Source organism: Anopheles arabiensis, chromosome 2, assembly GCF_016920715.1.
Source record: "Anopheles arabiensis isolate DONGOLA chromosome 2, AaraD3, whole genome shotgun sequence".
Lineage (NCBI taxonomy): Eukaryota > Metazoa > Arthropoda > Insecta > Diptera > Culicidae > Anopheles > Anopheles arabiensis.
Genome location: NC_053517.1, coordinates 54,895,004 through 54,915,863, shown reverse-complemented (window position 1 = coordinate 54,915,863; position 20,860 = coordinate 54,895,004). Strand labels below are relative to the sequence as shown.

Here is a 20,860-nt window from a genome sequence, read left to right as displayed (position 1 = left end):
CGGCGCGCTAACACACTCCGCCTTAGTATGTGCGACAGTGTGGATGACACGTGTGCGTGTAAATGGGTTTAAGTCTAGAATGGACCATACCCCCATAGCAAGAACTGACTACCGGGATGCTGTGATACTGAATAAGTCTCGAAAGCCTGTAAAGGCCGGCATATCCGTGTAGAACGTTACACCAAGTAGAAGAAGAAGAAGTTTTAGGTAGCACATTGTTCCATATGATCAAATGAATTCGCCATCGTTGATCTGGATGATCAATCGGCTTGCCAATTAGAGCTTTAGTTCATTAACTCTTTGGGGATTACTTCCCCAGGGGTTTCAGATGTTGCGGATAAATACGCATGTTGGCAACATACAGGGTTTTCCAAGTCACTCTCGAATGTGCACATCATTATTCACTGCATCCAAGATATTTTTCAACAGTTGTCAAATAGTGTATTTGCTTCAAAATAAATTTTCAGTTTTTACACATGCTTTTCAACATATAACAAAGAATTGTCAAACTGTGTTTGAATGTTTGTTGTATGATGGTGTGTATTTTTGTGTGCGCCAAAGATTTTTTTTAACTCATTTAACGGCCTAATGTCAAAATCTGCTTTGGTATCTACATGAATATACGATTTATTTTTACAGTAAGTAGCGTTTTGCATTTCTACACAGAGCGTTGTGTTAGTGGTTTCGACTTAAATAAAGAGTGCTGACATGTTATTCAAAAAACAACGAATAAAATGATGCTTTCTTTATAACACTCATTTTCTACCATTTTATCCTACCAGCCAAAATTTATTCTTATACGCTTTATTGATTTGATCTATATTAGGTGCTCGCACTTCTATACAAACATATTTTGCTCGAATAGAACAAAAACAATAATTTATCATGAATTATTAAACTATCGTTTCGCTAATCACATTAACGAACTGGATTGCTTAGTAGTGTGCAGTTTCTCCATCAAATTCTAGATTATTTGAAGAAAATCAGGTTCTGTGACTACGTTTTGCTTATACATTGGTATAAGCATTTCCGGCGTAAGATGTTCGTACATCGAGTGGCCAGTCAGCCAGAAAGTCTGCATTGTGCCCTTGCCCTTGACGTCAACTGTTCCTCGCAGTTTGATCTTGAATCCTCCGAGTTTGTCTAAAACCTCTTTGGTGCTCTCTGAGATATGAATCTTCATAGCTGAAGGAAGAGAATTAAGAGGATGAATTGCATTTTTTTGTAGAATTAAAGTGTATAACGACGCTAGCACACTTACGCTCCCCTGTCGACTCCATTCTGGACGCAGTGTTTATGGTGTCCCCAAACAGGCAATATCTTGGCATCGTAGTTCCGACTACCCCTGCCACACACGGTCCCGTGTTAATACCGACGCGAATTTCCAAGGTTCTGTTCTTCATATGTGGTATGGTGAATCCCGAAATGCCACAAACCAAATCCAACGACATCATGGCAATTTCGCCGGCATGCCTATTCCCATTCCGTTGTGGCAGTCCCGATACAACCATGTATGCGTCTCCGATGGTTTCCACCTTGTACACATCGTACTTCAGTATGATAGAGTCAAACAAACGGTACAGTGTATTGAGCATGATAACCACCTCCATCGCGCTGCTGCTAGCCGAGATGTCGGTGAAGCCTACGATATCGCTGAAAAATATAGTCACTGCATCGAACGTTTCTGCCGGTACTTGGCGCTGTTGCTTCAGCTGCTTCACTACGGCCGGTGGCAACATCTGGTAGAGCAGACGGTCCGACTTGCCCTTCTCCATGCGCAGCTCCATCGTGCGGGCCATCAGCTTCGTCGAATAGTTCTGTATCGTGCTGGTGGCTGCGCGTATCATAAGCACCAGTATCGGACTTATAATAAGGATAACCACCACCAGTCCGATCGAGATCGACTGATGCCTTCGCGCACTTTGGATCTCCTCCAGGATCGTTTCCTTCACGTCGGTCTGAATCTGGTCCTGCACCATTTGCAGATTCTTCAGCACGGTTGTTACCGAATGATAGTACTCTACGAGCGCATCCCGGCGATAGCCGGTGGAAATGTTGATCAGCACCTGCGTGCGCCAGTACTGCATCACACTAAACTCGGCCTCCGATATGATGGTGAGCGAGGTCATGAAATTCTGCGCTGAAGCGATGTAGTCCAGTGCGGCCGCATCGCGGCGTATGAATTGAGCGTAATCGGACAATCCCAGATAACCGTTGCAAATGAACTGCAGCACTAGGATCGCAGCAATGTTGATGCTTTCGATGGCTTCAATCAGATTTTTGTACACCACAAACTGGCGCCAGACGGTTGAGCTAATCGAGGTACCGGTACTGCGCACGATCTGATTGATTACGTACCGGTTAAGCGCATTGTACGGCTCGAAGTATTCCAGCCCGGTAAAGGTTTCATTTTCGGGCGTTTTGATTCTAAAACAGCGGGAAAAAATAAACAAAACAAACGGACAGTAACATCAAGCTTTGGTATGGCTCGAGTGAGCGCAAAAATTATGCCAAAAAATTACCCAAGCATAACATTCCTTGCTTTGCTTGAAAATTTTTCGAAACACAATTTTAGTGAAACGGTCCTGAAGCGAATTGAGTGTGACGCGTGCCAATTGCAGCATATTCACCTCATGTCGGCTATCAGCGTATGGTTTGCAGTGCCTGCCGGTAGCAGATAATTAAGATCTTCGCCAAGATGGTTCAGCGCATCGTTCGTGTGCTCGATGGAAAGTTCGACCTGGGTTCGATTCTTGCCTGTCAGCATGTAAAAGACCAAACTCATCCGTTCGTTCTGAATAACGTTCAGCAGGCGCGTAATGTTAATCGTTAGTGCCATCTGTGAAACGGTTACGAAACAATGGTGCGCGGTGTCGGTCAGAGTTCGTGGGGCCACGTTACTATGCTGATAGATTAATCACGTACCTCTTCGTTGGCCGATATTGTTTCGCTGTAGGATTTCACGTGTTGCTGTAGCAGCAGCATATTCTGCATTACGACCGATGCTATCGGTATGAGCAGCACAATTAACATGTGTGTCATGAACAGCTTCCGCGCATTTCTGTGCAACGAGAACGAGAATTAGTGTGTTAATATTACGGAGGATTGTAACATGTAAGGAGTTTTGTACTGTTTCTAATGTCATAAGTTGGGTTGTTTATGTGTTTTCATCTTTGTAACCTTTACTACATTATTCTATAGATGCGCTCGAGGTCCGATTCTTATTCGAACCATTCCCTATTAGCCTGTACAGACTTGGCATGACCTCGTAGGTTATAAAGCAAAATAATTGTCTATTTTTTTATTGTAGTAAGTAAACAACGTACAAAAGCTGTTAAACTTGTACAATATTGAGCATACGGAACCACGAAATGCAATATTTCATCTCTATTAAAAAAAAACACGTGTACGTATTCTGCAATTAAATCGCTTTGTGATTCTCGCTATCTTCATTAAATATTCTGCCCGAAACAAGGCATCACAAAATTGATTTGTTCTGAATTTGGCGATGCTTTGCTCGGTGTGAGTGTGTGTGCGTGACGCAAACGCCAATTCGAACACATAATTAGATATGAGTGTAAGAGAGCATATGTGCAATATGTAGTGCAAGTTCCCATCAAGATGAAAAAAAAACGCGGGAAAATTGCATTCAACGTCAAACGTGCGTTGTTGGGTGGAAGAGTGGTGTCTCCACCCACCTCATTGGCCTGCATAGCTTGTCGGCGGTATTCTATCCAGCACGATTTAACCCGAATTTTACGCGTGGTGACACGTTTACCAATCGTAATATGCTGGCTCACCTTGAACTGGGGTTGAATTTGAAGCACCCGTACATCGTCACCTCCCGTTCGAGGGCCACGTCCGAGCAGGACGTCGACTGGCGCGAAGTGGAGGTCGCGACGGAGGGAGAAGATTTTAGCGATAAGTCCCGGGCCCGGGACAGCTCGCCGGGAGCACCGCCCACCGCCCCAGTGACAAGACGATCCAGCTCGAAGGGACATCTCGGGCCTTTCGATTTGAGCCCTGCCGCAACGCCACCGCCGCCGGTTGGGTAGAGGCCAACAATTGGCTTCTCGGTCAGGACCGGTTCGTCCGGTGGGGGATGTACGGTCACCTGTGTTCTCTCCAGCTTCGTGCAGGGGTATGGTATGAGATTTGTGGTGCTAGATGATTGTAATACCACCACCGCCCGGGGTTGATTCTGGATCAATCGATTTTCACAGCCTCAGCGTACCGGGGCAGGCGCGGGGCGAATTTAAAAGCAGCTAGCCTAACCGGCAACTGTTTCCAGGGTGGAGTCCTTGGTGAACATTTGTTTTACCGTTCGGTCGATTCGCTAGAAACAACATTAGGTTTGCTGTGCTCCCAAAGCTTTTTTGTGTGCTTTAACAACACTAGATACGTGGGGTTTGCCTTCTGTTTGATTGTTAGCATCGATAAATTGTTCCGAAATGGCGATGCATCCACGTGGGCAAACGAAATCCACTCACCGGAACTGGAGAAGAATAATAGAGACAAATAAAGGCCGTACCACTCTCTACATACACATGTATAAATGATCAGTCACAAACAAGCCTGACAACCCCTCCGTGCCCACACACCAACACTGACGTACACAATCACATCCGTACACAAACAATGCTGCACACTGTGAGATTAACCGGCGGAAAATAATCAATTCCTAGTGCCGGTCGGTCGGATGCTGCCAACGAATCCGAGCGTGCGGCGTTCACTATGCGGCGTACGAATGGAAACTACACCACTGCAGGACACGACCGCGTGCTTTTATACATATTCGTGAGCCATGGAGCTTTGCTCTCGTCCCGTTCGTCATCGTCGTCGTCGTCGTCGCCGATGGAGCCGATAGAGGCCCGAGAGCAATGGTTTCAGTGCCGGCATGCCGCGGCTTGATACCCGATGTCACTAATTAGACTGCCAAACCGGGAACCGGCAGGCACGACAGGATGCACTACCGATGCCGATCGCAGTCGGTAGCGGAGTAGATAATGTTATCATTTGAGCTCGTGCAGAGTCACCGCCAGCCGCGCTGCCCTGCCCCCTGTCTCTGCGGCGTTTCCGCTCTTTGGTGCCTGTAAAACGGCATCATCCCCAACGATGATTTTTCCCGCCTTAAGAGACAGAATGGCACAACCGAATATCGGATTACTGAGCTGGGGAAATGGAAGGGAAGGGCTGATGGTTTTGTGCATGTGAATCATACCAACCGGCACAGGCACGGGGTAAGCTTGTCGCTGTTCTATTGTTTTCGCCGAACCCAACCCGAACCGGTACAGAATAAATTGGCTACATTAGCAAACAGGTAACCGAATACAGCCACATAATTGGTCCTTTACGCGCAATTAACGGTCAGCAGTATGGGTCACAAGGGGGAGGCAGGAGGTGAAGGAGAAAGAGCCGGATGCCTGAGCCGGATGCTGTTTGATAAGAACGGGAAACGACAAACCGCAAACGCATTCGTTCTTGCGCTTTCATTATTGTGCTACCGGCGGAAAACAAATCCGTGCTGGTCATGTATCAGCTGCAGGCACCAAAAATAGGTAAACCCGCCAAACCGTAAACCATAACATTGTCATTTGGTTAATGAAGTGTTTTGTCGTGAAAAGATAATAATATTAACATACGCATACCTTCCCTTCTCGGACAGTCATACGCCCGCCTGATTCAACGCAACGCAGGTCGGTGCTTGGACGGTGGTCGGCCACGAACATAATTGTTCTCATCACCTCTGTCACCTGGCTACTAAAGTGGGCTTTATACGTTGCACCCCTCTTCGGCACGACCCTGACACTTCGGTAGAGGGTTGCATTAATGGTCGATTAGCTGCATCCCAGCAACATTTATCAGATCGTTTATCGTCACACTGTTTTGACATGAAAGCACGTATCGCCAACGTCGTTTCGTGCGATCAGGCTATTTTGTACTCTCCAGTATAGGCGATACTGGAAGTAGCAGTAGTTGAAGTAGTAGTTGGGCAAGGACACTTGTGGGACGAAATACAACACCGAAAGCCTATTTAGAAAGAGATAAAGTTTATATGACTGCATTTGTTTTTACAATGTAGTTCTATTTTTCTTTATTTTTGTACGGGTTTTTGAAACCTTACATTGAACATGTGGGACACTCTCTGGCGGTTAAAATTGATCGGTTAGTAATGTTATATGCTTAAATACGAGGCATGTACCGAATTGTTTATAGCAGGCCAAATAGCAAACGCAATATTTGATTTCGTACACCAATTGTTACAAAAGTTACACCAATACATTAACTGCACCATTTTGTATCGTTGTTAATAAACAAAACTTCTACCCTATCAAGCTGATCCATGTGCTTTGCATGCTCGTTCTAAACCTTTCTCTATTGGCTATTACACAACTCATAAAATAAACCATGCTTCCGAAGCTTTGCTGCAGTCGGTAATTTCATCATATCAAGAGCAGCTGTTGCTGCTGCTGCTGCTGCTGCTGCTGCTGCTAGTTCTCTTAATTCATGTAGGCCAGTCGCTAGTCGTTTGGTGTTTCATTAAACTATTTTTAAATACACCGGCTTCATATCCGCAAACCAAGCCACCTCTCCATGACTATTGTTCGGGGTTGCACCCTCCTTGCACGTTAGCCAGTATGTGTCCATCAGGCCCTTGCCCTGGTAAGCAAAGAGACGCAAATGGCAGATATGTATCAATGGTTGATAATATCGAGTTTTCTTTTCCGTTCGTTAGTCGCACCATTCGCTTACCTTTACATCGATCAATCCACGGTGTTCCGTTTTGAATCCTCCCACCTTAACCAGCGCTTCGTTCATTTCGGCAGAAATGTGAATTTTTAGAGCTGTGAAAAGAAACAAAGAACAAATTGGACACACAAAAGGTTGGAATGACGTGGGAGGTAGATATTGTAAAAGAAGCCTAGCGACAATCCCAACCTTCGCCCGTAGACTCCATGCGGGATGCAGTATTAACCGTATCGCCAAAAAGGCAATACCTTGGCATTTTTGTACCAACAATACCAGCTACCACAGGTCCTGTATGTATGCCGCAGCGTATCTGTACCGGTTCATTGGCCCTGTAAGAATAAGAGCGAGAGTACTTGGTTTTTGTTTTGTAACTAGTAGTGTTGCTACTTTGTGAGGTGCCAGGCGCCCCCATCGTTAAATTATGAGAGCTTTGCACTAATGTTCAAAAATAAATTCAATCCATATCTTTGGCAAATGTGTCGTAATATCTATCTTTTTTTAAATTACAACCTTTTCAGGGGTAGGGTAGTGTAGAGAGGATAAAAATACAAAATAAGTAATATGTAAAGCCTTTAATGTGTCTTTTAGCTTTTAGCTACTGCAAGACGATACGGATGGAAATTGAACCATGACAATCCGGCAGTCTCCCGTTAGAATACTCGGTTGTCGAATGGAATGAAGACAAATGACAATTTATTTTTAAGACAATTTATAATGCATTTGTTGTCAGCAAACTCAAGAGTTTTGTAATACCAGCAAATATGCATATAATCAATACTTAAAGTGCAAAATTGTAGTCACTCTTCCTGCGTTGTAAAAAGAACAAAACGATGTACTTTGCGGTGAGAACGTTACAATCATTTACTTTTTACAGACTCGCTACAGCAATGCCGGTTCAGCATTAGAAGACCTTTTGGATGTTTATTAACTACAGGTATTCCCCGATATACGCTATTAATGCGGACCGAAGTCAATAGCGTATTTCGTATATTAGCGTAAGTCAAATTTCGAGGCTTTCATTAAAATTATGACTAATTTTCGTTTAATTTAGCTTGAAATGGTAGGTTTTTAGCCACTAAATTAGTTATTCAATTGGATTTCAACTGAAGATTACAATTTCGTTCCTTTTAAAATGGGTTTAAAAATTCGACAAAAAGGGAATTTATTTTGCTTTTGACTTTTAATGCGTCAAATTAGTAAAATTTGCTCAAAGAACTGTCAAATTTAGAAAGTAGCGTGTAGCGAAATCGCGTATATCGAGTATGGCGTATATCGGGGAATACCTGTACAGATTGATAACCGAGCTGCACAAAAAACTAAGCAGAAGTTAATTATATAATTTTTTCATTAGTACGTTCAAGAGTACTTGAACATTTCAGTACACAGTTGGAAACAGTTTCAGAAAGATTAACCATTTTACATATATATCTATTACAAGGCTTAACAATAGCATATTCCCCATATTCAAAATTGGAACCAATCAGCCTGTTCACAATTAACAATCATTAGCTGTAGGCCAATCATTACGGCACAGATAGATAGTCCATCGAAACCTAGAGCCCACGTAAGCGTAATGCCAAACAAGAAAAAGCAGTTTATACCGCCGTTCGTTAAGTGCCCCTTCCTGATCCTGCTATTCCCAGGTGTGTGTGTGTGTGTGTGTGTGTGTGTGTGTGTGTGTGTGTGTGTGAGCGTGTGTGTGTGTGAAATGCTCTTACTTATGCGGTATGCTGAAGTAGCCGGAAGCATCCAATAGATCCAGAGCCATTGTTGCTATTTCCGCCACATGTTTGTTGCCTGCCGTATTCCATTAAACGTTGCCAGCAAGAAGGCGGATGTGAGGCGATAGAGAGAAAATAACAATCAGGTAAGAAAAAATACAGGTACAAAACAGGACACATTTTCGTTAACGAATCACAATTTGAGTATCTGTTTCGGAAAGCAAAGCTAGCAATGAAGTGTTGGGTACTACCACCGTTTTTCACCGGCAATCCGGAAGCCACCATGTACGAGTCGCCAATGGTTTCGATTTTGTACACATCGTAACACTCAATGCGCTCGTCGAACATCCGGTAGATGGCATTCAGGAAGGAGACCACCTGTCGTCAACAAAAAAAAAAAAAGATTGTTCGAGAAAAACAGCAAGAGAAATTTTTGGATTAATATCAGGGACGCCGCAATGGCCACACGAGAAGGGCATCCAAGCTATCCTGTCACTGCGGTTGCGTACCTCCAATGGCGTGCATTCCGCAGCAATTTCGGTGAAGCCAACGATGTCGCTGAAAAATATCGTCACTGCCGAGTAGTACTCCGCGGGGACAGTTTGGGCCTGCTTCAGTTGTGTGGCCACCGTTGGTGGTAGCATCTGGAACAGCAGTGAATCGGATTTACGCTTCTCCCGTTTCAGTTCTTTCGCTTTGTGAGCCAGATTAATAGCGTACAGTTGTATGGTTGCGGCCGCATTTCGCACCAGTATGATGATGATTGGAGAAACAATAAGTACGACCACCAGGATGGCAATGCCGAAGGTTTCCATGTTGTCTGCCGACTGGAGTACTTTCTGAACCTCATTGCTAGAGATCGCCGACCGGCATCAAAAGACAGAGCAAAGCAAAACATGTTAGTAGTACCGAGGGAAATCACTGACATCTCCCGCAATGTTTAAAAACGGTATGCAATTTTAAAAATCAACTTAAAGATTTGTATCATGCCTGCAGTAGTGACGGAAAAAAAGAAACATACAAACACCAATACAACGATACGAAACGACCTCCACCACGAACCGTATGATCGACCGCAACGCTCTCTGCAGCTTCCGCAGTTCGTCAATGTAATACGCCATAGACTCGTAGTACGAACGTGCATCAGCCACGTTTCCTTCTCGTCGCAAGTTCTTCTGGATGGTTTTGCTCCACTGGGTTATGTTGCCGTAGCTTCGCATCGTGAGTGTGATGTTCCGATAGATCACTTTCAGCGATGGAACAAAATGAAGCGATCCATTCAACAGGTCCCGCCCGAGGATATCATGCTGCACGTACTTGATGTATGAATCGGGCTTGAGATATCCACGACCATAGTAATTGATACCGTACACCGAAGATATGTCCAAGCTTTCGATGCTACGAAGCAAATTCTTGAAGCTCAACAGAAACCGCCACACCCCGCTTTTGTTCGCATCCTTTATTTGGTTGGTAAGATGCTCCAACAGTGCTGCGTTAGCGGTCGTGTACCATCGCAAAATCTGCGGTACTGTACTGTCCTCGGTGCTGATGTTGGCGCGAAACTCCTGAAGTGTCTCGCGGAATTCGCTCATGTTAAGCCACGTTACCTCACCGTTGTTTGGTTGAATAGTGCGTATCGAAATGTCAGGCCAGGACGACATGTTGTCCAGCGCCAGATCTGTTTCGAGAAACGTGTCGTTCAGATTCCTTCGCAGTGTCATCCCGTTGGTATAGATATGGAATGCCACGTCGGAACGTTCTTGCTGCAAGCGCGTCACGACCTTTCCCAGGTCCGTCGCCATGGTAACCTGGTTTTCGATCTCTGTCACCTCCATGCGGTAGCTAACGATCTCGATCATCTCGTAGGAAGTTTGCACAATCAGTGCCAGGATTGGTATAAATGGAAGAATGATCATCTGCATTTGCTGCAGTTGGCGACCTCGTTTGAACGCCGGATTCTTCGCTTCCGCACTGCAGCACATGTTTCCATGATAGTGCTGCTGTGTGCTGACGTCTTCAGAGCTGATCGATTTGATCGAAGAGCTGTCGGTGTGATGGGCTCGAGGTTTCATTTTTTCTGAAATAGAAAGATAGTTTTATGAGCAACATTGTTTTTAATGCTGTTTCCAAATAAGTACATTGGAATCCCGTACAACGAGTTTAATCCGTTCCAATTATGCGAAAAACCTTGTTATGCTGGAGGATCATCTTTTTCAAATGATTTGTGTGAAAAGTGAAATAATCTGATCCAGGTCTTAAAAAATACTGGTATAAATGTATGTATGCATCTGAATACTGAAAAATATCTTTATAATACTAGCAATTGGTAAAAAATGCGTTGATCAAATCTCAGTAATGAGACGCAAGAAATACTCTTGAATATATCACACACTTATTTCAGCCGATCGTGATCTTGATTTCAGATAAGCTCCTATAAAATGTATCTTGAACCCGAATCATATTGCTCATTATGTAAGTTTTACTCGCTGAAACAGGTTGAGTATTTTTTATTTGCACGTTATATAGTTTTTTTTTTCAACACGTATGATTTTACCGCAAGCCTTTAAATCATATTGGATCACTATCATTTGGATCATCATACATTTGACAAATGGTAACATTACTCTAAATATTACTTCCAAATACTCAAGATGTGCCAAAGTAACGAAAGTACAAATATAAGCACAGGATTTACTGTTTATTATCTTTAGTAACTAGGGTACTTTGTTAATTGTTTAACACTTAAAGGTTTTATATCTTGTTTGAAAGTGAACGTGAAATTTTGGTTTTTTTTTGCAATACTTCATTCAATATTTATCATAATATGGCTTATCGGACACCAAAAGAAAGGATATTCAATTTCCCAACTATTTATCTCGTAAATTATATTTAAATTGGAATTGTATTTATCCTTGCGATTCCTCGCTGGATTTTTTCACCGTGAAAAAGACGGGGAATCATAAGGAAATGTATTTAATTTATTAATTAAAGTGTTATATGTTATCACTAAATGTTTTTAGTTTTTAAGATGATTTGAAATTGCGTGTGATGAGTGTTTATACGTTATAATTAAGTTATATTTTTAAGAACTTTTTTTTCAATGACTACACAATTAGCCATTTTTATTACTTGGAATAAAAACATTCTAATTTTATTCACCGCATAGAAATATAAGGATGTAGGGTAAATGTACCAATAGTGGTGCAATTTGTAGTGGTACCAATGTGATTTAATGGATTTAAAGTGTCAGGAAGGATAATTTCTGAATATTTTAATACATAGCAATTGGAATATGTTTTATCTTCGCAATCACAACCATTTTAACAATGAAACACATCAAATTTACGAAAGAATACATATTTTTGTGACTGCTTCGATGTACCTATAATGGTGGTATGGTTCCTATAGTCGTCGTATTGTGTTCCTATAGTGGTGGTAAACAAAGATGCATCAAAAACAGTGTATAATATCAATGAAACTTAGTTTCGAAGCTGTTTTCGAATGAATAGCAAGGATTACTGCCATAATATTGGTTTCTTGCGTAATTTGATCGTAAAAAATGTATGAATTTGATCGATGAAACTATTGACTAAAGTACTGCATCACACCTGTCGTCAACCTACACCCAGAAGAGTGTGCTTGATTTGAGGTCGATTCTTCACTCAGCCAAATAAGCGAATTTTGGCCTGTTTTTGTTAAATTACCTACATAAAACTAATTATCTGTTGCTTATTTTAGTGAAAACAGTACGATATGTCAAAAATATCCACGAAAAAATCTAAAACGACCTGTTTTTATTGATTTTATAACTATAACCACTATAGGAACATGCCTGTTTTGTGTACCTATAATGACACTACGGTAAAAAACACTTAAAAATGCATAAATATGGTCAAAAGGCATATAAGTTTAGTAAAACAATTACATTTCATAACAGTTATGTTGAAAAACTAGAAATTTTTAATTTAATTTTAATTTGCCATATGAACCGCATTTTAGTGCAATACCGCCACTATTGGTACTACCACCACTATAGGTATATTTACCCTAATGAAACATAAAAATAAATCAAATGAAAAAACAGATTACATAAGGATATTATTATTTTAAAAAAAAATAATGGTTCCTTTAGTGTAAATTATGTAAGTTGAGTTTAATATTTTTTTATGACCATCTAATCCATTAAAATGTGTTTAACTAAAATGTAAACTAATGTTTATAACATTAGCATTTAAAAATATGTGTTCTATGTTAAATGTAGAACTTTTAAAAATGCTCCATTTGTTTATTGTTATCCTGATTCGCACCACGGATATGAAATGCTTTAATTTTCGTATTTTTTTTCGTTCTCCATCAGTAAACACATCACGTCCTTGAAATAGGGGGAAAAAATGAATGCATGTTCGCAGGATATAGGATTTAAAAAAATCTCCTCACCATAGTATATATACATAAGAGTCGCTGCGTTAGTTGAGCTACACAATATGACAGAAGCTACCGTCCACAAGAGATAATCGAGGGGCAGCGCGGGAACGCAAGGATGAGCATAGGCCTCGAGGTCGGTGTCAAAAAAGCCTGTGATGCCAATGTGGAAATTTTATCGTGTACCATCCCCCTACCATTCCGTGACTTTTTTCCAGGGTTAATGAAGCGATTTGGTTTCAATTTTCTCGCGGCACAACAATGCCCAAAATATATTCCATACGCTCAGCTGAGCGCAGCGCAGCAAGTGAGATTGGTAGAAAGATCTTCCGGAGTCTTATCTACTGATATCATACGGTATCAGATTCCCGAATTGTGTTTTTTGTTACATTGATGCTATTGCTTCAGTCCTGTGCTCAATTTTCAGGTTTATATGGATTAAGAAAGGTTTATACTGCTCGATACTTCGCCATGTAATCTAATGAAATCTTTGATATACTGTTCAAAGTGTTAACTTACTATAGTGATATACTTACTAAATCTGTTAGGATACTAACTATTAAACATGTGTGCTACAATTGACACGAAATATGCATTATTCACAGCGTTTATATAAGAAAAAGTACATTGCTTTAAATGACTTTTGTTGGCTCTTTGCATCATATCTTAGCTGGTTCTGATATGAGGTTCTTTTAAGAGGAAAACAGTATTACAAACAGCGCCGCTTTGTCTAGTCATAAAATAACGCAGTATGAAAAAAACGTTAATACCGCCAAATTTTACTCCTTTCCTTCCTACGACACATGTGGTTCAAAAACATACGGCACCACTACGTAGGCCCATGGAAAAAAGTTTATCACCTTCCCATGATCTACCCTATACGCGGCGTATCCATTCCGTACAAAGGGTGGTAGCCTTCGAAAACGATTGGTCAGCATGAATTGGTTCGTGATGGATGTTTATCGCTCGTTGCTTGTAGGAAGGCGCGCTTTGGCGTGCTCGTTCATAAAGGATTCTCTTGTCATGGAAAATGTCAACAACATAAAATGTATTTTCAGTTTCCAAAGATGTCAACACGATGCTGTTTGTTCAATGCCACGACTGGGATGGCAAAATCTAATTACAAGCGCTGTCCGCAAAAGTCTAGAAAATCACGAACATTCGCATGAATAAGCTTCCGCAATCTAGGGCGTGTTGTTCGATTAATTTATATTACAGTTGTAGTGCTTCCCGCAAACTCCTTCATTTGTTCATGGTAGGGTTATTGCAGGAAAAGGCAAATCATATATACCTAGCTTGGGTTATATTGATTTTAACAATACAGATACAGTGGAAACTTTGTCGAACAATTATATCCCTAAGTTGCACATCAAGCTGTTCTACATCCCTAACATTAACGTACATTCGAGCCTATTTGACCAAAGGTCAAAGATCGTACTATCTCGGGTCATCTATGAGTAAAAAAAAACCTTGGCAACAACCACCTTCCACAGTTATGTCTAAGACCTCCATCAATCTCACTTGAAAATCGTAATCCCTAGCATTTCAAAACATGAGCTGAAAGAACAACTCAGAACCATGCCTAACCTCTCTTCTCAATGCGTTTATGTATAGCATGCAAAAAAAATCAGCCTTCACCAGAATTAAACCATCCCATGGAAGCATCCCGATGGAGAATTGCAAAGAAAAGATCGCAAGGGTCGGAAAGCTAATCGCAAAGTGTCACCGTAAAGAAAGCCGGAGGAAGAGATAAATTTAATTAATTCGTTGTCTAGCTGATTCTTCTTTATCTCCGTTACCACTTTGTGGGATTTGCCCAGTGTTGCGCCCATATCCACAGAGCACACAGAGCAGGCACGAGTTTTGTCTTCTAAGCTAACACGCTTTCCGATCTAAACCAAGGTGGTGGTCGTTATTCCGACGTCGAAGATGGTATACTGGGCGGGACTCGATTCATTTTATGCTCCACAGGTAATAAACATTGATGGTCCGCGTAAAGAAAGTACACCACACCAACGACTAGCCCAACATTCACTCGGTCCCCGTTCAAACGTCCATGATGATGAGTAATATTGCTCCGTCAGTGGCGCAGTGGTAGAAGTAAACTGTTGCGTTGGCCAAGATGTGCCTACTGGTTCAATGCACATTTGCAGCACTAATCGTGGAAAATAGTGAAGCGGATAGCAATAGTGTAATATTTGCCAAGGCGCAAATAATCATCATCGACAGTTTGATGAAACAGAAATGAATGTATGATGCATGGTGGAGGAAGAGTCCAGCATGAAGCACGGACATGGATAGATTGGTGCATAAAACATTGCAAACACGCGATAAATTATCCTATCGTATTAGCGTACCCAGGAGCCCATAGATAGTGTCCGGTACGTGTTCGATATTTATTTTAGTAAGCTAAAGAGCAACAGGTTGTAAATAGCTGCTTTTAAAGTAACCGAGTGCGATAATTATCGAAGTAATTAAAAAAATAAAGCTTTGGGCAACAGTTTCATGCAACGTCCAATATAAAAATGGTGTGGATTGTTGTAATTGATTCGTGCGAGAAATTTGTTGAATATTTAAACTATCAAAATTTACTGGAATATAAATAAATATAACGTTTGCAACAAACTTTATTGAAATACGCAATAACGTAGAAAACCTATGGTCAATAGCCAAAACATATTCTCGTGTTTGCATTTAAGAATAGTTGATTGATGTCAATCTCTGTGTCAGTCAGTATTGATATTGAATTCCACGAATAAACGTGAATTAAAAAAATTAGGGGATGGAGGGTTCATCTCAGAATAGGATGATCCTATTTATCGCTGGATTGCTGATCGAAGTGGATCCGAGATATTGAAGGAACTATTGAAACAATTTTTTCTGATAAAAAATTAGAGCAATGCACCTAATGTAACAATAGAATTTTTATTTTACACACCAATTTATGCTATAAGTATTTATCGAGTTTTTATCAAAATTTTTATTCAAATCGATATAAAAAACGAATTAATTTAAAATATGCATCAAAATTTCTTTGCAAGACATAACATAAGCAGAAAGCATTTTTTTTTATTTCCAGCGAAAATAATACCACATATTTCAATTCTACTGACATATTTAATGTTGCACGTCAACTGATTGATGTAGATGATAGTTTTGGTTTTGATTTTGATGACTAAGATGTTTCGATTGTTAACGTCAATCGGTAACATATATCTGAATTATCAATATATTCTTTCAAAAAAGTGTTTCAAATGCGCAATTTTACGAACGTATTGAACATTTCATCCATTCTTGAAGAAAATAAATAGTACTGTAATCAGAATGATGTTAGAAGATCTCTTCTTTTAAAAATTACTTCTTCCGTTTTGATAGCTTGATAGCCGTTTTGGTACAGATTAAATAACACTGAACAATCATTTGGCCAAAGCCATGTCTTCAAATTATTATATTCAACATAACTTCTTATCAGAGACTTGTGAATGAATCATAAATTACATTGTAGAAATGTTCAACATTCTGTAAACACTATTCTCTATATACACTTTATCGTATATATTGCCGAAATTGTCTACAACAATCAAGCCATGCGATATTTACACTTGAAGCTAATCCCGCACTTTGATTAATTTTCAGTTTTCAGTTGTAACACTATTGTAACACTTTCAGTTTTAGTTTTTGTACAAAGTTCAAGAAACGATGTTACGTAGTTTTTTGTTGCACATTGAACAATAAATGTCGAAATAGTTCTTCTATCAAACGAAGAATTCATGAACAAAATTATCTCGAGAAGAAGAAAAAAAAAATGCAAAAGACACAAATGCATCCTACCACCCACCTAAAGTAGATTTACCGAAGAATCACCGTTATGGTAACGATAACGGTTTCCTATTTTGAGACCGTGTCTTGCGTGCCGAATGTGGTTGGAACGTGTAGAAACCAAACTGTAATCCTTCGCCTGCCGCTTCTCACCACCGTATTCTCCGGGGACAGTTTTGTTGAAACGTATTACATATTTCACGCCACGCGGTATAGCACAACGGCACCGGCATCGAGGTAGCACGTCGACGTGTACCTATCGTACCGTCACACTGATCACTCACCGTCCCGTTTGCGTTCGTGCACTTGCTTGAATATAGAATTTGAATGACTATGAAATTAGATTAGATGAAACGACACTGCTGCCGGCTGCCTTGAGATGAGATAGCAACTGATATGGAAGCGATCCCGCTGGCTAACCATAGCGTTAGGACCAACCGACCCGAACTCACTGGACGCGTGCGGACGACTGACTATGCCAGCGGACTCGTCGCGTAGTAAAGACATCTTCATCTCAAACCGAGGTGACGAGGATAGTAAATGTGCCCACCGAAACACTACACGAGTGCGCCACCAGTTGATCACAGTACCACCGTTCGAACCGGTATAGGCGGTTCATAGGACTACGCGGACTAACACACACACAAACACACAAATACATAAATACTCACACACAGACACCCACATTGGTCGGCACAAATCGTCCGTTAGACTGTGTGACAGCGGGCGGCGCGCGCGTTACTCCCGACCTAGGACGACAGGATAACGAACACGCCGACGACGGCGACTAGTGTAGACACTGTCGCGGATAGGACCATCGATATACTACCACCCCACGGTACTTTTCGTTATTTGAGGAGCCATTGTGTGTGTGTGTGTGTTGTCCGACGCACGGTAGGGAGATGACAGGGACGCGGTTACGAATACGGAAAAACAAATTCATCAACGAGCCAGAGGACAACGACTGCATTCGGCAGCAGTGAGTGGTTGTTCTGGTGTGAAGCAGTAGTTGGAATATTTTTATTTTATCTTGCTATTTCATCACCGCTGCTGGAGCCTTTCGCAATGCGTTTTGGGCTTCCTCCTTGCGGTATATTGTCCACATGTCTGTGGAGTGGGTCGATACTGGTACTGGTATGAGGTGGTGGTGTAACCATTCAGCGATTCTGCTATCGCAGTAAAGCTATTTTTATCACCTTACTGAAAAGCTTTGGGAAGCAGCATGGAAGTGGTTATGTTTGTATGTTTGCACGAAACGCCACTACACTTCTTCTTGGGACAATTTATTCTTTTGTCTGTAAAAGGCCAATTTTGCAGGATGGGAAAAGTGAGGGCATCTTTCATCAGGCCGATTCGCAAATCACAGATTAACTGTGATAAAAGTGCGTAAAAGATCGTTGTCGTAGTTGTAATTTTACATTTAATAAATGACACAATGATACTTCAATTGCTCTGTGCATGAAATGATAAACAATAGAGCTATTGTGTTGTTTGGTTTGCCTGCAAACTATTTGCTACATGGAGAACAAACTAAAATAGCGCCCTGGTCGTCCGGCAATTTATCGTATACGGTTTACGGTTCACTTGCTTCACTAAAGTGTAGCTGTCGATGTAAATAAATTTGAGCTGATGTGTCTTCGTGCATGCTTGGCTGTGCGGTGAAACCATACATCCATAATTGACACACGCTGCTGTGTGTCTGGTAATATTGCACGCCCTGCTGCAAGAAAGGAAATAATTGACCCAACCGAGCATACCATTTCATCGGTGAACATGTTGCCCAGGCGGCCGTATGTGTTTTTGCCCATGTATTTGTGGTTTTTGTATTACGTCACCTATTTCGGTGCCGGCGGTAAAGGCATGCACACAAAAACACTCCGTGGAAAAATCGCGGAAACAGATCACTACTCATATCATTCGAGAAGAAAACCATAAATCATGACACCACGCGTATTACCATACCCTTCGGTAATCCGTTTGGCCCCCGGGTGATGATTTATCGTCCATCGCTCTACTCCGTTTCCGCCAAAGGAAAGTGAGATATACTCGTCCAAGCGATTGCGTTACGGAGTGAAACGCTGGCGAGAATCCTTGCCAATGCAAATCACTAAACGGGGTTCTTCGTTAAAAAATGCGTGCCGCTTGTCTGGTTGATGTGGTGGGTGAAACGAAGATGTTTTTATTTGTATATTCAACTCATAGCCATACACTACAATTGGTTCGAGTGTGGTAACCGTTGTTTATGTCGGTTTTTTCGTCAATACTTGTAGCGTTATTTACCACTAGATCCCTCGTTGGTACATGTAGTTGAATTCACGCAAGGACTGATTGTACTTGTTTGGATTATTTGATATTTTTTCGTGTGACTCAGACTACAGCTATACATTCAACAGGTGGAATTATACTTTCCTTACATTGGTTAAGTGGAATTTGGTCGTATTGCTTTTGACTGTGAATAAAAATATGAGCGACATGAGACAGGCTATTTTAAAACTAAACAAGTTATATTAAGCTCATTTATCTTGTTCCTCATCAAACAGATTGAATGAAGCATCCAATTGTCAGTGTGTTAGGAGAGGACGAACGAATCCTGTCCGATGCTTGTGCTCGCCAAAGTGTCCACCAGTCCCATCAGGACGAATATTTCACAGTTCGCAAAACTTGTTATCTCAATCGCTGTGTCCTGGCACGCCTAACTGTCATTCATTAACGGGTGATCAGTGGGTGGGTGAACGGGAAACGCGAAGCAGGACACGCATAAACAGTTTTGATTGATGACACTTTTCGTAAGCCCACGTGTATCTTCCGCTAATGCTAGCGCAGCGTGCACGCGGGAAGATGAGCAAGGAGGCCCTTCGCAAGAGCATTATTTACGCGATCAACAAGTGGAATCATCCGCAATAGAACAACCAGAAAGCGAGAGCGTTAGCTCATTGCACTTGCTAAAAGCCCACAGCCAATCTCGTAGCATGGGTATAGCTGTTTTTATTGCAATTTGAAATGTTTACTCACGAGCTTGAGCAATTGGTTGTCAATTCGATATACGCGCAGGACTACATCGGATGCGACTAATTCTCATCCAAATTGACCTACTGTAGCAATGGACACTTCGTTTCCCTGTTAAAACAATTCTAGGAATCCATAACCGGGCACGGCTTTACGCCAAGGAAGTAGATGCTCGTGCACACCAACAAATATTTGCAGTGCACTGAAAGACTGTAGTAAAGCTTCGGGTTGATTGTTTTGGTAGACTTTAGCTGAGACAAGGCACAGTGCTGAACCTGAAGCTTTTGGAAAAGCTCCGCAGCACAAAGTCTACGCAGCGCCATCTGTACAGGAAAATCAGAAAGGTCAAGAAAGGAAAACAAATACAATTAAATGGACATTTCTTGCATTAGAAACTATTATGATATCTATATCATATGAATCAGTTATATAGATTGTTATGTAATGGATTAATAGTATATGTTACTAAAATTCTGAGTACATTTAGAAAAGCTTGACATATCAATTTTACCTTGTTTGGTATCATAAGGCGAAAGGCGATGGGATGACAAAATGCCTAAAAAAATTTCAAAACGTGAGCTTTTATCACTTTTTTGAGCCTTTGTCAAAATTTTGTAACCTGGAGCAGCCAGAAAATAAAGTTGACAAAAGTTGACAAAAAGTGATCATGTTTGACGTTCGCGAAAAAGCGTAAACAAACAGCTATTTGGCGCAGTTGTGACCCATTGCTATGATAATAGTGCTAAAATGCATGTTTCTAATTGATTTATGTACCTATTTAGTAGGGTAAATGTACCAGTATTGGGCAGGTTAGTGCAGCAGTATCACTAAAACAGCTCGTACACTTACAATGTTTATTATTTTTCTTGAAAGTGACAGTATTATGAAAGATAAACTATCGTATTAAGTTGTGCTAATTTTTATTTGCCGATTTTAGAGATATTCGTAAAAATGTAAACACTGTTTTTGTTCCTATTTTCGGCAGATTGGTCCTATTTTCGGCAGGCTGTGCTCCTATTTTCGGCAACGCGAATACGGGTCGGTAAATGTTTTAATTAATGCCAATAGGCAGACAACAATGTTTAAAACAATTTTACACTCTCACTTTCCTAAGATTTGTATTGAAAAGTACTTAAATTACT

At 41.2% G+C, this 20,860-nt stretch overlaps 2 protein-coding genes across 5 annotated transcripts; both read right to left on the bottom strand.

Annotated features, from left to right (window-relative positions):
* Window positions 1-964: 964 nt before the first annotated feature.
* LOC120908489 lies at window positions 965-4,312 on the bottom strand. The gene is made up of 7 exons (XM_040319502.1): window positions 4,276-4,312; window positions 3,801-4,224; window positions 2,926-3,061; window positions 2,631-2,839; window positions 2,523-2,546; window positions 1,262-2,427; window positions 965-1,185 (listed from the first exon to the last, which is right to left on the bottom strand). Exons 1-7 carry the CDS (start codon window positions 4,310-4,312, stop codon window positions 965-967), a joined length of 2,217 nt encoding a protein of 738 aa, XP_040175436.1.
* A 1,771-nt stretch (window positions 4,313-6,083) lies between these two features.
* Window positions 6,084-17,233, bottom strand: LOC120899542. Of its 4 annotated transcripts, none has more exons than XM_040305517.1 (8): window positions 16,732-17,226; window positions 9,534-10,548; window positions 8,981-9,323; window positions 8,723-8,849; window positions 8,469-8,547; window positions 6,940-7,079; window positions 6,754-6,845; window positions 6,084-6,660 (listed from the first exon to the last, which is right to left on the bottom strand). In XM_040305517.1, the coding sequence occupies exons 2-8, from the start codon at window positions 10,541-10,543 to the stop codon at window positions 6,541-6,543; spliced, it is 1,911 nt and encodes a 636-aa protein (XP_040161451.1). In that variant the 5' UTR covers window positions 10,544-10,548; window positions 16,732-17,226; the 3' UTR covers window positions 6,084-6,540. The 4 variants fall into 4 exon arrangements, with proteins under 4 accessions (XP_040161451.1, XP_040161460.1, XP_040161470.1 ...); XM_040305526.1 differs by having other exon boundaries at window positions 16,747-17,226; XM_040305536.1 differs by having other exon boundaries at window positions 8,726-8,849; window positions 16,732-17,225.
* Window positions 17,234-20,860: the final 3,627 nt, after the last annotated feature.